This window comes from Aptenodytes patagonicus, chromosome 3, assembly GCF_965638725.1.
Source record: "Aptenodytes patagonicus chromosome 3, bAptPat1.pri.cur, whole genome shotgun sequence".
NCBI classification, from domain to species: domain Eukaryota; kingdom Metazoa; phylum Chordata; class Aves; order Sphenisciformes; family Spheniscidae; genus Aptenodytes; species Aptenodytes patagonicus.
The window spans coordinates 111,034,868-111,052,555 of NC_134951.1; the positions used below are offsets into that span (position 1 = coordinate 111,034,868).

The following is a 17,688-nucleotide window of genomic DNA, read 5'->3' on the forward strand; positions in this document are numbered from 1 at the left end:
GTATCCTCATGGTAGAATGTAAGAAGAAGACAGTAGGACAAAACCATCCTAAATGCATCTTGATAGGTTTTCCATTCACTGTATATCAGAAACTTTTGTAATTAGTCAGCCACTAGCAATGATTAATGACTAGAAATATGGTTAACTGGCAATATGGGTTTCAAAGGAATATCAGTGATCTTGGAAGCACTGGGCTGTGGAACTGTCTCCTTGCAACATGAGAAACAAGTATTTTGTCTGAGTGTTCACTGAAGAGCTCTAAATACATAGCTGGAATGTAAATGAAGGTGAGACACAGTGAAAAACAGGAGAATATTTACTTTGGAGTGTAGCCCTAAACTGAGATTTAATGGTTGTTTCCACTTTTGTCTTTTGTGATACCTACAGTATATTTTTATAGGTGCGCGTCTATGTGTGTGTGTGTGTGTGCGCGCATATGTATACATGTAAGTGCTCCAGAAAGAAATGTTTTATTTTGGTTTTCTTGGAAGCATCAGTTTTTCTGTGTTGAATCTTAACATAGGTAATATATATCCGGACATTAAAGTAAACGTGGCAAACTAAATTAAAAAAAAAAAAAAAAATCCAAAGACTTCTGTACCTCATTTACAGCTCTTTTCAAAATGTGTGGTTATGAATAAACCATTTGCTTTCACAAGCATACGCTCTGCAGGATTTCAGATACAAGAGAATTAAAAGGTCAGAGAATTACAATGCATTTACTGCATCCCTGTATGACAGCAAAGCTCATCACTATTTGCCATGTTCTGTCCTTCTTGCTTAAAGCATCAAATCACATGTACAGTCTGGAGCAGCTCAATTATAAAAGGTTACATCCATCAGCTTATTCCTGATAGGTTTATTAATTACTGGTCGTGACTCTTGATTCAAATCAGCACTCTTTCCTCAGGATAAAAGTGCATATTATGTTAAAAATAATATGCCATAATTTTAAACAAAAATATATTGGAAACATTAAAAAAGAAAGCTTGTACTATACTTGGCTTTGATGGAATTACTATCTCTTGTACCATGAAGTCTGACTTTTCACAGGTAACCACTGGCAAATTTCTAAATAGTTTTGTTACTGAACCCCCTTCCATCCATAAAAGGATAAAAAAAATGCTGTGAACTGAAATTCTTTTTAAGTTTTGTAAGGATATTTCAAATATATAGCTTTCATCCATGATTTTCAGAATATTTTTAAATGGGACTTCTGGTGGTTCTGTGGTATTTTCTCCTGAAAACTTTCTGCTTACAAACCTGCTGTATTGTATCAGCTGATGTGGTCCAAAGAGGTGGAAGAACTTTTGATGGTAAATCTGAAACAGACCTCCTGCAGAAATAGCTAAGTCATGCCTGGAGATGCTATGGATGCCGTTAAAGGCAGGGTAAGAAGGCAGGGGCTTACCCTGCCTTCCTGATTTTAAATAGGTACTTCAGCAATTCGGATGTTGCATATACCTGAAAGGCATCAAGAGCACTCTCCCAATTTGTGGCATTTAAGAAAGGTTTTTGTCTTTATTTACTCTAACAGCAAATATCCTTTTCATCTAGTGGGAAAGGACGGACTGATACTACTTCGCTGAGCTACTCCATTTCAGTTAATTAGCTGCTAGGCTCGGTGCCTGTCCCCTCTCTCTCCGTCAGAGGACGGCCGCTCCAGCGCCGGCCTCCCCATGCCGGGTGACGCCCTGGCACCGCCTCGGCCTTCCTCCGGCCTCGCTCAACTCCTCGGCGACGCCGAGGCGCCTGGACGTTGGGGCACGTCTCACCCCTCCTCTCTAACAGAGCTCCTGCCCTCCTCCTACCAGATTTACCTGATCCTAAAAGAAAAAATAATAAAAAAAGCACTTCAAGTTTGGGCACGTAATTACCTTCTCAGGATTTGGCCTAAACTGATCCCAGCCTACGCTCGTTCCTCTCACGCTGTCGTGACACAGGATTTCAGTCAGAGACACACGGCCGTGACGGCAGACGCTCCCCGAGTGGCGGCAGGACCCCGCCAGCTCCGCCGCGGAGCCACCCGCTGCCGCCCCCGCTGAGGGGACCCGCCCCTCGGGGGCGCCCTGGCGGCGGGGGCCGCCCACCGCCGCGCCTCAGCGGGAAGGGGAGAGCGGCGGCGGCGGTGGAGGGGCCGGGCCGGGCCGGGCCCCCCGGACGCTGACGGCGCTGCGGGGGTCGGGGCGGGCTTGGCGGAGCGAAGGGAGCGACTGTGAGGGGCGCGGCGCCGCCCGGCCGCGCTCCCTGCCCGTCCCGGCTCTGTCTGTCTGTGTGACGCTCCCCTCCGCCGTGAGGACGCCCGGTCACTTCGCCGCTCTCCCCGCTGGGATTTCGGGGGTCGCTGGTCTCCCGGTCGCCCGCCAGGACCCCCCGGGCGGCGGCGGGGGGCTCTCCCCGCCATGGCCTTCACCTTCGCCGCCTTCTGCTACATGCTGTCGCTGGTCCTCTGCGCCGCCCTCATCTTCTTCGCCATCTGGCATGTGAGTACCCCAGCCCCCCCCCCCCGACCCCTCCGCCGCCCGCGGAGACCGTTAAAAACAGCTCCAGCCCCGGGGAGGGGGGTGGCCGGGGTCGTGCCGCGAGGGGTGCGTGAGGGGAGAGGGGCGGCGGGACGGGCTGGGGCTGGGGCGGGCAGCCCCGCGCCCGGGGAGCCGAGGCGAAGCGCTCGCTGCCGGCTTGTGCCGCCGGCGTCTCGCGGCGGGAGCGGGCGCTTCCCGCGCTTCCCTCGCCTGTCCGCCCCGCACCGGCGGCGGTGCCAGGACAGACAGACCGCGCCGTGAAACCTCTGCGCGGGTTTTTTTATTTATTGAGTTTTTACAAGCGTAAAGACCAACGGCAATGCTTCCGTGATAGCTTGTAATAATGTACCTGACCGCCCGCGCTTCTGGGAAGTGCTTGCAGCCTGAATGCTGCCCTAGCCTTGTGCGTGCGGAGACCTCCCTACGCTGTTATCTTTGGCCGAGTTAAAAGGTGCTCATGACTCTAGCACTGACTGTGCTAGCGCGTGAGATTTTCGAGGTAAGAACAACTGTTTTTCTTGCCAGAGAATAGAGCGTTGTGAGGGAGAAACCGCCCCACACCTGATGAAGCAGTTGGGCTGTTTTTCCTTCAGTAATTACTACGTTAATAACTTTTTTTAACAGTCGGATTTGGATGTGAAACTTCCTCACCCTTGTAATGCATAACTGGATGTTTGAGTCGACCGTCATTAATTTCACTCGAAAGTGGTGGTGCTCGTTCCTTACTATAGGCTGGGTGGCTGTGGTAGGTGTAAGCGTGTGACTTAGAAGGTGTTTATTTCTGCAGTGGTGAAATTATCCTTATGCATGATTTGCAATTCTTCGAAACGGCTACGTATTTCAGAATTATTTACGCTATGTGTATGCTACACAAATAACTTCATGCCGTAAACATTCAGGATGGAACAGGATAAGTTGAAAAATAGAGCAAGTCTCATGAATGCCTCTACAGATACCTGATGGAGTAAGGTTAAAAAACCCCTCCTTTGACTAACAAGCAAGGGAGATTCAGAATTTATTTTTATTGAAATGAGAGTAAAGCTGCTAGCTTAGTTGTATGTAAGCGTATTAGAAGTATGAAACAGATCACTCTGTTGTGAGAATTCTTTGAAATCAAATTATTTTGAACTTTTAATGGTGCAGTTACAAGTTTTTTCTTATTAATGAAACCACAAAAGTGTGATGGTAATGCCAAGTACTGTAGTGATGTCAAGTACTGCAAGGCTGAAAAGGGTCTCTAGCAGTCAACTACTGCACTCCTGTTCTCTGAAAAAAGGAGTAGTAAAATTTAGATGATGACTCATATTTTCTTCCTTCCTCTTCCCCAAACCTTTAGGTCCCCAAAAGTGAGAATTCTGCAGCTTCTTCAAAGGGTTTAGAGTTAAAAGTGTATTCTACTCTGAATCTCTTGCTACAAATTAAACAGTTATTTCCTTCATTACTATCACAATTTTAATGATTTTTTTAAAATGTATTTGAAGTCTGTTATGGAGTTTCACCAGTTATCTTTTTCTTGGACTGAAGCTGTTGTTGTCTGAAGACATATAGTCCTTCTAGAAAATGGGGCAAATTATTCTTCCATAAATGAGTGTAGTCACTGCAAATCTACTCTTAGTGAACCATTTTTCAACTTTCAGTCTGTAAACTCATGGAGAGCAATCCATTATTTGTAGAGGTCCATAAGAGGCAACTAAGAAAGGAAACCTTTTGTCAATAGGCTTATGTTCATGGTGCATGTTTCTTACATCTGTTGAAAAATTCTTGAGGGACTGAAATTGAAAATGGCTGGAAATGCTGTTCTATTGTAATAGAGGAAGAATTGGTACCATCTTTTATTATAAATAGATAATGATTCTATTAAAATACATGGTTTGTGAAGGTCATAGAATAACAGATTTAACACCCTACCAGAATAAACTTTTAAGCATACCTGTTACCCACATATACAAAACACAAGGATTTTTATTATCCTTTCTATAAGAACTGTTATAATCTGGTTTCTTATTTCTTCTAAAATGTAGTCTAACACGTAGCTTATGTATTGAGTCATAGGAGTTTCTTTTACCTTAAACATCTCATTGTGAAAATCTTCCCAAGAAACAAAACTCCTACTCCTTCCCTGTGACCTGTTTTTTTTCACTGTAATGTACTTGTAAGGGACAGTAGATATATTTTAAATAGGTTCTCATAAGGGCAGTGGAGGATTTTAATAATTATATTTTCCTGCTAAAATGCTTTTTAAGTGTTTCTGTTGTTTTTTTTTTTAAAAAAAAACCAAACACATTTGGTTGCTAAGAACAAGTTGTTGATTAATCTGAGCGTCCCATCACTTTGAAAGATTTCTGAGGTTCTAAGACTAAATGAGAATTTATATTTTGTAAATTATTTTAAAGAATAAGAAAAAAACTGTAGCATTTGGACTTCATATTATTCTAACCAGAAGCTGGCTGAGCTTTGGGCAGTTATCTGGAATGAATTAACAGTGGATCAAGTAAAATCTCATTTTCTTCCTGCTGGGAAGTCAGATGACTTATAATTGTCATTAATATTGATGTAATAGGTTCAATAAAAACTGTGAAACCAAAACAAAAGAGGGTAAAATGAGGATTTTTATTTTTGGAAACTGCTTTTCTGATGCCTTTCCTCTAAGAAGTTAAAGGCTCTCTATACATTCCTGTGCTCCGTACTCTTTGGGGGCAGAAAGAATGAAGCTGGTCAGAATATTTTAAAGGAATTGTAAATAAAATACAGAAACTGCTTCAGACATCTGGAACATGTAATAATTTTTTTTCCTGCCTCTGAGTGATCTTCTAATACAGGTGGAGTCTGTAATGATAAAAAACCCCAAAACCCGAATTAGATACTATCAGAAACATTGGTTTAAACTACGTACAAGATTTATCTTAATGTATTATTGCTGGAATTTCACTCATACATATAAAATTAAAGGGCTGAAAAATCTAATTCTCCATGTACTACATAGTACCAATACCATGCGCTGTGGCATGGGAATGTTTTAAGCATTTAGGTTGTTCAATGACCACATTACCTCTATCTGTAATGACACAATATTAGAAGCATCATGTAGAAGTGGATGTTTTCATGCCACGGTTGTGGAAAAGTACTAGAGAATTTAATAGAGGATGGTGACCTTTGTGCTTGGTTTCTTCTAACCAGCCTCTGGAATTTAATAAAACCTTACATTCCCATTATAGAATTATATAAGCTGTTTCAAACAACTCTTTTGGTGTTCAGAGTAAACTTTATGTAACACTATGAATTAGTCTTTTCAAAATTCAGGAAAACTTTTCTATCTGAGGCCTAAAATCTCTCCCCGAGTTTGAATTCTCGTAAGTATACGGTTTGGTAAAGTTGGTTATATTTGAAGCCATATTAGCTGAATGTGTATCAGCTAAATAAGACTGTCTTCAAATGAAGTTAGCGGACGTCAAAATGTTGAGCGAACTTTGGTGAGTGAATATCTTGTGGGGGGTAAAAGTAACACATAGAGATACCTCAGTACAGTTGATTTGAGTATATACTGCATGTGACTTGTTGCAGAAATGCAGTTACAGTAGTGCTCTGCTTTACCCGCTGAGGTATCATTTAAATGTGTTTTGGCCAAGGTGTCCTCTCATCTGGAATAATGCAGCTGAGCATATTTTGGGGGGATCACGTGATACAACTAACAGCAGGATTTGGTCTGCTAACTACATAATTTTATATCCTCATCTGATCACGTTGTAAACTCAAGAACAGAGTATATAGTCTTACTAATGATCACAGACGCTTTGTTTTGCTGCCCTCAGCTCTTGTTCTTCTTTATAAACAGCTTTTTAACAATCAGTTTTACTCCATTCCCAAACTATCTTGAACTAAGATTTAGCTTCCTGTTAACATTTAACTAAGCTATGTCAAGTCTGTTTGAACTCCCAACAAGATTTGACATACCACATTCAATTCTAGTGTAGCTCCACTGAGTTGTGTCTGAAGTGAAGTTGACTGAAGTTGACCAAATTGTGGTTTATTTGTCATCACTTAAAATGTGACATGCTTGTGTGAAGTCCCACAGCACTATTGTTCTCTTCAAATAATACGTTCATTTGGGGTAATCTGAGTCCTTCCCTTTTTTAATATTTTGAGATGAAATTATTTGCTTTGAGCTTTGTTATTTTAAGGAAAGCTTTAAGAAAAGAGCTTTTCAAAATGTTCCATTTTATAATACCACAGTAAAACAATTCATAAATACAAAGAACATTACTGTTTAAAAAAAAAAAAAAAGAATTTCTCTAGTGGGCCTTCTCTTTTTGAACTCATACCAGCTTATCTTTGAATGTGTGTGGCTGCTTCATAACCAGTAGTACTTAAGGATTGCCAGAAAGTATTGGGAGTATCATGCCAGTGGAAAAAAAATCAATGGTGCCTGCCTGAGAGGTTGTACCAAATTTGATGGGCTTTTGGAGTATTCTGATATAATTGTGAATTCAAATGAATCTGGAAACAGCTCTCTGGCATGACAAAAGTTGTTTGTGCTGAAATTGGTGACAGTTACTTGAACCAAGCATAAGAAGAATAAAGCAGCAGAGCATGGACATTTTTTTGTTTTATGCTTTTTTTCCCCCATTTTTCTTTTGAAGTGTGAGGATAGTATTAATCCTGATAAACAACCTTAATATGGCTTTGGCATGACTTGACAGTTACAAGTTCACACATATACTTAAAAACAGTGGCAGGCAGTGATTGAACAGAGTAATACAGGCTAAGACTGGCTTTTAGTTTTAAATTAAAGCATCCTTTTTTGCAAACACCAGGGAAAGAAGCACTTGGAATCTATATTCAGTGCTGTTTCTGCTATTGGCTTTGTGTATTATGTTTAGCAGGCAGCTTGAATTATCTATGCCTTGTTCTCTCATTTACTAAGTGTGGCTAATAGAACTGAACTCCAGGTACTGCATGTCATTTTATTTAACATATATCCCTAAAATGCCTTTGCTTTCTGACAGAAGGTGCTATGTACATATAAGATGTTGCCACTTCTGTTATTTGTCACTGTATTGTCCTGGTGACGTGGACCGTATTTTATTAGTACTCCAGTTGCAGTAACTTAAGTAAAAAATTCGAAAGCTCTCTAAGAGTTATATATGTGGAATTTGGTGAGTATTCGGTATCTGACTCACTTAGGCTTCCTCATAAAATTCCTAGCTTAATTTTTGATAAATTATACAACCTTAATTTTAAAGATACATAAAAAGTACACAAGAGAATCATTTAAACCTTGGGTTGATAGCAAATTGAGGTGAGCAAAGCACTATGGTCACAAACTAGGTGCTAGTCTATCAATGTTCTCTGTATATCAGTGTCTTATTGTCTCTGTAACTTTGGTTTGGAGGATAGCTATCTGTCTTACCTGAAACCACTTGTCATGGTTTATCCCCAGCCTGCAACTAAGCCCCACACAGCTGCTCGCTCACTCCCCCCTTGTGGGATGGGGGAGAGAATCAGGAGAGTAAAAGTGAGAAAACTCGTGGGTTGAGATAAAGACAGTTTAATAGGCAAAGCAAAAGCCACGCACGCAAACAAAGCAAAACAGGGAATTCATTCCCTACTTCCCGTGGGCAGGCAGGTGTTCAGCCATCTCCAGGAAAGCAGGGCTCCATCACGCGTGACGGTTACTTGGGAAGATAAACACCATCACTCCGAAATGTCCCCCCCTTCCTTCCTCTTCCCCCAGCTTTATATGCTGAGCATGACGTCATATGGTGTGGGATATCCCTTTGGTCCTTTGGGGTCAGCTGTCCCGGCTGTGTCCCCTCCCAACTCCTTGTGCACCCCCAGCCTGCTCGCTGGTGGGGTGGTGTGAGAAGCAGAAAAGGCCTTGACTCTGTGTCAGCACTGCTCAGCAACAACGAAAACATCCCTGTGTGATCAACACTGCTTTCAGCACAAATCCAAAACACAGCCCCATTCTAGCTACCGTGAAGAAAACTAACTCTATCCCAGCCAAAACCAGCACACCAGTAAAGAGATCCATGAGCTCACTTGAACCCGTGCTTCTCTTCAGTAAAGGCTGCCAGTCATCTCAATTTAACTTCTTTCCAATGCTTTAGAGTCTGTCTTGAAAAGAAAGTAATTTCCTTATAGACTTGTGGTCAAGCTTGATTTTTCTTTCGAATATTGAAGTTCAGTGCTGTCCTTTAATGAGTCATTAATTCAGTTCTCTGAGAATATTGGATAATTATGTGATTAAAAGTAAAATCAGATTAAGGTTTGAACAGGAACACAAATGCTGTTGCTGTATGTTATACATATTTCTTGAAGATATTTTTTCTTCTCTGAGAGGCTAAGCACATTGTCCCTGAAGGTTTCATAGTCATGACAGTTTAAGGAATGAGTCTGATATTTCCACTCTTTTTAAAGACAGAGCACAAGCAGATTCGTCTGGCTATAACATAGCTTGACAGTTTCCTTACAACTTTTCTTTCAGAAGTTTATCACATTAATGCTGACAGACAGATATAAGGTCAGGCAGCACAGGCTGTGGAGCAAACTATATGTTATATATTGGAAAACAAATATATTTCAGTTTAGTTACCTTGTCATGCTTAAATAATAATTAAAAAATCAGAAGTCTTCGGGCTCTACCACAGACTTAAATGCTGTGGAAAGATTAAATTGGATCTCTGTGTATGCTTGAACTGTCATGATGAGATTTATTTGGAGAAAGGTTTAAATTGGAATTAGAGCCAGTGGCAACCACTCACAGATGCTTCACAAGTCACAGTGACACAGGCTCCATTATCTGTGTAAAATAAATTATTCTGTGGAGTCTTTTGCCTCCCTCAAAAATATGCAGAGAACTATTTAAACATTATTTGGTTGTCACATATCCGATTAGTTGGAAAAATCTACTTATTAAAGGGATTTTATATCCAAATTGGTAAATAATGTATTTCTAGTGCTTTTTTTAAACTGCTATGCTTGTTAATAAGCAAGGCAATATAGCTGTCATACTTTATTAAGCTGTGAGTACAACTCTTAGATTGAGTCTGAGGTTATAGCTTGTTACATATATTTGTTTATTCACCCACCACATACCACATTAAATCATGCTTAAAACATCGAATTCAACACTCAGACCTCTGGCTTAGTTGATTCCCCCCACCCCAACATAAATATCCTTTTATCAAAATATTTTTCAGAAAGAGGAGGAAGCTCAGCAGAGAATAAGAATCTTCTCCTTACAGATACTAGACCTCTCTTTGACCTGTTTCTCTTCCTCAGTGCCTCTGACATGCAGTTCATTTATAACCAGTGTTGCTGCTGACAGCTGGAGGTGACTCTACCAGGCAATGAAACTAGGTCTCACTTAAGTCATAAGCTGGGAATACAGAGAGACTTACTATTCTGGAGGTTGGTGGTTTGGAAAACACTTCCACTTTCTGTGGGAGGGAAAAAGGTATCTTTCCCATATGAAACAGATAAGAATTGTTATTATTTCCACTCTGCAAAGGTATAGTCACTTAAAGTCAGAGGACAGAGTCACCTGATGAGGTAAAGGTAGAAGAATGTCAAATACTACTTGATTTACTAGAGCAACTTGTTCCGGTGTTTCACAGTTGGAAATTCCCATTAAAAAATTTTGATTTATGGCCATGATGCTGTGCAGAGAGCAAGATGCAATTTTATTGACAGAATGGTTCCTGTGTTCCTTGGTAATAATTACAACTTCAGAAATATCCAATTCCTGTTAAAAGAAATAACAAAAGGTTCATAGAATAATTTAGATTGGAAGGGACCTAGGAAATAATCTAGTCAAATCTCTTCTTCAAGGCGGGCCTAATTTCAGAGTTAGGCCAGGATGCTCAGGGCGTTGTCCAGCTGACTTGTGAATTCCTCCATGGGTGGAGAGTCCACAGCCTCTCCAGGAACCTGTTCCAGTACTTGACCTCTCCCACTGTGAACATTTCTTTCACACAGCTGGAATTTCTCTGAGTGCAACTTCTGACTTTTGTCTCTTGTCTTGGTGTACACCCCTGAGAAAAGCTTTGTGCTGACTTCTGTCTAACCCACCCCAGGAAACTGAACACAGTAATCAGATCCTGCCATAGCTAAACACACTTCCCTCAGTCTCTCCTTGTATGTCATGTGCTCCAAAGTTCTTTTGTGCACCAGAATGGCCAGGTCCTTTTCTGCTGGGTTGCTCCCAGGCTGTAGGGATAGTCTATCCCAGGTGCAGGACTTTGCCCTTGTCTTGGTTGACCATCATGAGGCTCTCGCTGAACAATTCCTCCAGCTTGTCAAGGCTGCTCTTAATGGCAGCTGTGCCCTCCAGTATGTCAGCTGATCTCCCCCGTCTAGTGTCATCTGCAAACTTGCCCCATATGTCTCATCTTCCAAGTCATTGATGAAGATGTCAAACAAGACTTCCTCCAGTATTGATACCTGAGGAACTCCACTCCTAATTGGCCATCAGTCAGACTTCAAACCAGTGACCACTACCCTTCCAGTCTGATGGTACAGCCAGTTTTTCACCTTGTAGTCTGCCCATCCTATCCCCCCAGTTTGAGTACAAAACTTTTCTGCTGGGACACAGCATCTTCCTCTTGCTTAGTGTTTCATAGTGTGCCCAGGAAAATTCAGAGGAACATCAATGAACCTTGTGAAGGCAGGACAAGAGTCTTTATATTTTTCTCCACTTCCCATTGAAAAAGTATTACTATATAAAGCAAGGGTTTATTTTAGGAATGTCATTGTGAAAAGTTGCATTAGAAGGCACCGAAAAATCACAAAACATTTACAATGGAAGCAGGTTTTCTCAGCAGGATACTGCAGGAGTGCTGAACTTACAGCTTTTTGAACTTTTGCGGGTCATGCCATATTCTAGCTATCAGAGATGATAGATTATTATTTTTTTAAATACAGCTGGAAGTCTAAGCTAAGCACATCACTGGAGGAACTGAAGTTGAAAAAAATTAAGGAGATCTACAGTAAAATGGTGAGAATTGATAAGTTATAGTCCTTGCAATTCTCTGATCACAGATACTGTGCAAGTGCCAGGCATTGTTGATACAAGAGCCATTTTTTTGAATAGAATGACATTTGATTTTTGAATGCATTTAAAAGCCAACCATCTTCTTGCTGTGAGTCACTGTTTCAAGTGTTTGATTGTTTAGTCAATCTTCTGTTGCATTATTTTTTTATTGCATTACGAGTTCTGTCTAAATAGTTCACATTGTATCACCATCTAAGTATGAACTGCCTTGTACGTTCACAGAATGGGCATTCATAAGCAAGCATAATGAAGGCTCCACTGAGATCAGTTTGATTGCGTGTGCTTCAGAGTTGTCCTTCCCTCAGTATTATATAAACACTATTAGCAGATCCTTTAGAAAATTGATTTGCTGATCATTTAAATGATAGGCCTGTTTGGAGCTATGCTGAAATGTATCCTTAGCCTTAATTATGCTCCTGTAATTAAACTAATGAGTCTCATAAGGACATAGGTGAACAGATGAGGATGCTTTTTGGGCTGCTGTTATTTTACTCTGAAGGTTTGATCATTTTACCAGCTACTGTATTCCTTGCCCTATTTCTGCAACCACAGCTGCATTGCTGCTGTATTGCTTCACCTTGCCTTATCTCTGCAAACACAGCTGTGTGGCTGATGGCCGTTTCATGTATGTGTGTGTGTCTTGGCCTTGGAGTTTTCCTCCAAGTTCTGCCTGGCCTCTTTTTGGGAAAGAAAGAAAGAAGGCTTGGGAAGATCTTGAATCTGGTCATCTCTGCCTGATGCCGCCTACGTTAGAAGAGCCCCCGTTCCCTTGTCCTGTCTCTTGCTGGTCCAGCTGGGCTCCTGCCATGCTGCTGGGAGGCAGGAAGAACAGATCCAGCAGCATTTCTGCTTGCTGCCCCACAGCGGGCTCCTTTCTGAGACAGCGTTGATAGGACCCCACTGTTGAGTGGGTAATGGGGAATAAAAGTGATGTGGGAAGGGGGGAAATGGTACAGTGGGAAGAAGTCGTCCAGGGAGAAAGATGTGAAGGAAAGAGCAAATGAGAGGAAGAAAATATATCTATGAGTAAGGGACTGACAAGAGGGAAGATTGAGAACCCAGAATTCTTGTTTGGGAGACAGTTATTTGAGAAGAGAAGGCTGCCTGAATCCAGAAGGAATGGTTGAATTCAGGTGGTGGACACATTTGGACAAGCTGTGTAATGAGTCTTCTGTGTGGGTATGGTATAATACGTGACATGCTTGAACAGATTTTTTAGCAACAGAACCCAGATGCCCTTATGCATTTCCTGGATTTTCGTGAATGTGCATAAATCACTGCTGGTAGGAATGGAGAACAGGAGAGAGGGGAAAAGAAGTAGCAGCAGCAATATGAAACTGTCATGGTTTAACCTCAGCCGGCAACTGAGCACCACACAGCCGCTTGTTCACTCTCCCCCCTGTCCTGGTGGGATAGGGGAGGGAATCGGAAGAGTAAAAGTGAGAAAACTCGTGGGTTGAGATTAAAAATGGTTTAACAATTGGGGGGGGGGGGAGAATATAGAAAGCAAGTGATGCACAATGCAATTGCTCACCACCCAGCCAGTCCCTGAGCAGCGGCCCCCCACTGGGCCAACTCCCCCCAGTTTATGTACTGAGCATGACGTCACATGGTATGGAACATCCCCTTGGCCAGTTTGGGTCAGCTGTCCTGGCTGTGCCCCCTCCCAGCTTCTCGCTGGCAGGGCATGGGAAGCTGAAAAGTCCTTGACTAGTGTAAGCACTACTTAGCAACAACTAAAACATCGGTGTGTTATCAACATTATTCTCATCCTAAATACACAACACAGCACTGTACCAGGTACTAGGAAGAAAATTAACTCTATCCCAGCCAAAACCAGGACAGAAACCTGTGAGGAAATGGAAGAGAACTCAACATAAGGAGCGTGTGGGGGAAAGGAAGGTAATACTTCTCCCAAGCATATATCAGTGAAACAGAAATTAAAAATGTCAAAATAATAACTTGTAACAATATGTAGGAATCTTTGAAAGCTCAGGAATAGAATAAATTGTGGTGTGGTGATAAGACTGGAAACTTGCTTAGAGACAGCACTAGCCAACTGGCCAATCTCTTATCAATGACTTTTATCTTACCAATATTGAAAAAAAATCTTCTCTTTTGATCTCATTCTCTTACCTCCTTCTTTGGAGCAAATATTTTTTCTAGTTGTATCTGTTCTGGTATATTTTCCCATTGTTCACTACCCCTTCCCTGAAATTATTTTGCAGAAGCATCCTGTTTGTTCCTAGCTTTGGGATTATCAGCTTTGTGCTGTTAACTAATAGAAAAAGTGCTTCAGTTCCTTTTGAGAATGATTTATGAAGATGGAGCTTTGTGGCTTTAATGTGTCTGTGTCTTTCTCCTCGTGTATCCCCCATACTGTAGGTTTGATGAGAAGAAAAAGGCAAGTAGAAATGTTGCATGGCAGCACAGTGCATTTAAGGTAGGGTAAATTAGAAATTATTTGTAATTTCGAGGAAAAATAGGGACAGAAGAATATACCCTTTCACATCTCTAGGTAGCCAGTTATATTGCTTCCAGCCAGAATTAACCTGCTATTGGTCCAATGTGACCAGGCTACCACCCTTCCTCCTAGCTTCCGCATCTGGCCAGCCTTTTGTATTAGGTCTTTCACCAACTCAAGTCTACCCTGTCCCTGGTTTGGTGTGGAAAAAGCTGGGTAGTGTAGAATTTGACCTATACAAGTAGAAGATGTATGAATCTGTAGCAATGAATCTGTGATATAGAGGTAGTGAGAAACACATCTTAGTTGTTTCATTTCTTACTGTGCTCTCTTAGTTGGTATGGAGTTTAGTATAAAAAGAAGCAAGGCAAAGCAGTGCTCTCTCTTGTGCTGAAAGCAGAGTTCCCCAGCCTCTCCTGGGTGTGGATAGAAAATAATGCTGTTTTCTCACCCTGGTTGGTTGAGAGATCTGCAGACCAGTTCATCTGCGCTAGCCATGACTTGAATCAGAGCCACAAATCTGAGGTCAACACCTCAGCTGTAGAGCTTTGATCTAAACTCCCATAATTTGCTCTTGGCCCATTGAGGAGATTAAGATTAGGGGTGAAGCTTTGGCCTAACTTTGTACATCTGCTTGTTCAATTTATCTGCAGGTATGGTCTTTGTTTGTATCCTTTCCAGGACAGAAGAAAAAGCTGGTGCAGGAGTCTGTCTGACCTTTGCTAGGATGCCCTTTCTTAGCTTCTGAATGTGTGGCCGTGACTGGGAATCCACGCTGTAACAGATTGTTTGCTTTTCAAGATAGTCCTGACTATCAGATCAAGTTAGTACCTAACTAACAAGTGACAGCACTCCTGATAAGAGAGGTCAATTTGTTGTCACTGGTGCTCTGTAAGTAACTGATCTTGGGGTTTTGGCGCTGAACTGAAGAAATCAGAAGCAGTTAGATACTGAAATGTTTAAAAGGTTTTGATCTTGTTATCTAAATGGAAAAACCTGTTTGTTTTAGAAAGAATCTACATAAAATACTCCACTGCATGTAGGAGGAGGAAACCATATGCAGGGCAGAATATTGGCGGCATGCTTGTGTCGAAAGTACAAGGAATGTGGGAGATTTATGCTCAGTTCCCTTTGCTGCAGAGGTTCAACCTGTATTTCCTATAGCCTACAAAAGTGCATAGATTTTGGGCTGTTTGTGCTGGTGGGAAACTTTGTCAAATCCTCCAACCTCAGATCTGCTGCCTTTGATTCAGACCCTGACATTAGCTTCACTCCTGACCCATAGAGTCTCCAGAGACAGGTATCCTGCCAGAGGGAACGGTCTCACATTGTACAAAATTCTTATATAGAAAAATAAGAGTAGGTCTCTTGCCTCTCTAATCCTTTCAATGAAATGTATATTTATGCACTGTAGCATGATACCAGCAGTGGAAATGACACTTTTTATCCATGTTTCAAAAAAATGAGTAGCCTGATGGTTCAGGTTCTCTTGTGAGAGATAGAAGACATGGTTTTTAAGTCAACTGAGGCAGAAGAATTTTCTACCGCACTGAATGTAATTAAACTTAAGTAACACATCTCCATGTACGTGCAAGTTTTTTTCTGTTCAGAACAATGTGGTGTATTCACCAGTTTTGTTGCTAATTGAAAATGTGTGGTTTTTTCTTAATATTAGCAACAACTGTGTGTGTCCCATTAAAAAAAAGTTAAGGGGTGTATTTGATTTGCAGAATACTGCTGCTTTCTGAACTGTTTCCCTGTGCTGAAAGCAGTAGTGTAAGGTTTAAAAAAAAAAAAAGAATTATACAACAAAATTATGAAATCCTTTGGGGCGGGAGGGAAGCATGGCAGTCTGGACTTACCTTAAAAATTCCTCCTCCGCTTGAGGTCTGTTTTGAAATGTGTTCTAGCTACAGGGAGCAAAACTATTAGCCTATTTAGAAACAGGCTCTGTACAGCTATATTAGCATCATCCCTCCCGCACAGCTTGTTTGCTTGTCTTCCTTCTCTTAATGAAGTGCAGTTTATATGTGCACAGCTGATTTTTGCCTGGCTGGATTTCAGCTGGCCTAGACTGGAAGACAGTGAGTGGGTATAAAGTTGTGGTACAAGCTCAGGTAATCTCCGAACTCTGTATTTGGGGCATAGGTGGGACTTTTGCCTCTTTCCTGAAGGAGACAGCTGACATCTCTCAGTTTCAGGATAACTGGGGAACATATTTCAGTGTCTGTGGTGAGCAAGTGAATTCTGTGTCCAGAATCCTGTTGTTAGCCAGTAAAACTGTTTCTTCTTGCAGTTGGATGAAATGATTTTAAAAAGTCCCTTTCATAGCAGTTGTAGAAATCTGTCAATAGATGCTTGTCAAATTGTCTTTCCAGGAACATTGTGTTCGCAACAGAATGTTGCAGCTGCTGAGGTTTTTTTAGTGGTTTTGTCAAAACTAATAACAGCAAATGAATTCTTTACATTCAGAAATCAGGTTCCTTTTTCAAATTGTTGTCTGCAATGTTGCAATAATAACCAGTAACTCATGGAGATAGTAACTTTCCATTCAAAGCACTGTACAGTATGGTTGTATTCCTGAAGATAAATTTCTGTCTTTTTCACAATGTGGATGGAGTTTTTCATTCTTGTACTAATAGGTGGACTGTTTCAGGTGACTGCCGAATAATTATACTTAGTGGTGTCTCCTGCACCTCTCTGCAGACTTGGAAATCTGATTTGGCATAGCTGAAGCAATAATACTGCTTTTGTCCAACTGTATAGTTTTTGGGGTTTTGTTCATTTGTATAGTTTTTATTTATGCAGGGGAATACAGTGGTGTAACTATACAGACTGGTATGTTTGTGCACGTGTGCTCTCAGCAAGGGAGCTTTCTCTATGGATTTTCATCAATATTTAATTAGAGTAGTATAATTATACCTCTACATTTCCATAGGTAGATAGGAAAGCCTTTTGAATCACGTTTGCAGAATGGAGATTATGCGTCTTTAATTTTGCATATTGGAGTTTCTGTTGGAAAAGACTTAGGGTCTGGCTTAAATACTTGAGAAATTACAGTAAGATTTTCATGACTGTTAAGTTAGCTTAAGCTTCCAGTTAGAGCCTAAAAAGTTTAAATCGTGTTGGCCTAAATGTAACATCCTTTTACAGACAAAAGAACTTCAGTAAAAAGATGAAGACTAGGTGCTCAGGTGTATGTTTGTGCAGCCCTGGGTGGAGCCACAAGAGCTTTGTTTGCCTTAGCAATGTGTTTGGATTTCTGCGTGGAGAGTTGTTTAATAGTGGCAGCATATGAAATTCAGGTTAAGTAGAGCAAGGAAATGCCATACAATAGTTAGTGTGAAATCTGACAAATAGAACAATTTTCTACCCTTGAGTGATTTAAAACTATTTGCAATCTTAATCCAAAAGGGCACTGCTTAAAGCAATGCTCTGCTCTAGAGGTGAACAACAGTGCAATAATCAGACAGAAATGCATAGTTTTACTTCTCATATGTTATTAGTCTACTGACAGTATTCTTTGTTTCCCCTAACATTTTATATGGTGCAGCAATCTGGAGGCTTTGGTTCTTCTGCCACTGATTCTGTAAATCATTTAATTTCTGAGATTCATTTTTCCTCTTGTATATGAAATGGAAAGTATATTT

The 17,688-nt window shown here is 41.1% G+C and overlaps 1 protein-coding gene across 2 annotated transcripts in view; it reads left to right on the forward strand.

The window, feature by feature from the left end:
* Positions 1 to 2,185: 2,185 nt before the first annotated feature.
* Positions 2,186 to 17,688, forward strand: part of CNIH3 (cornichon family AMPA receptor auxiliary protein 3) — a 55,702-nt gene continuing 40,199 nt past the window's right edge. The window contains exon 1 of one of the 2 annotated variants that reach the window (XM_076334652.1): positions 2,186 to 2,483. In XM_076334652.1, coding sequence (XP_076190767.1) covers positions 2,403 to 2,483 — 81 coding nt within the window. In that variant the 5' untranslated portion in view covers positions 2,186 to 2,402. Of the gene's footprint in view, positions 2,484 to 2,972; positions 3,022 to 17,688 lie in introns of those variants that run through there. The other variant, XM_076334653.1, reaches the window with a different exon arrangement.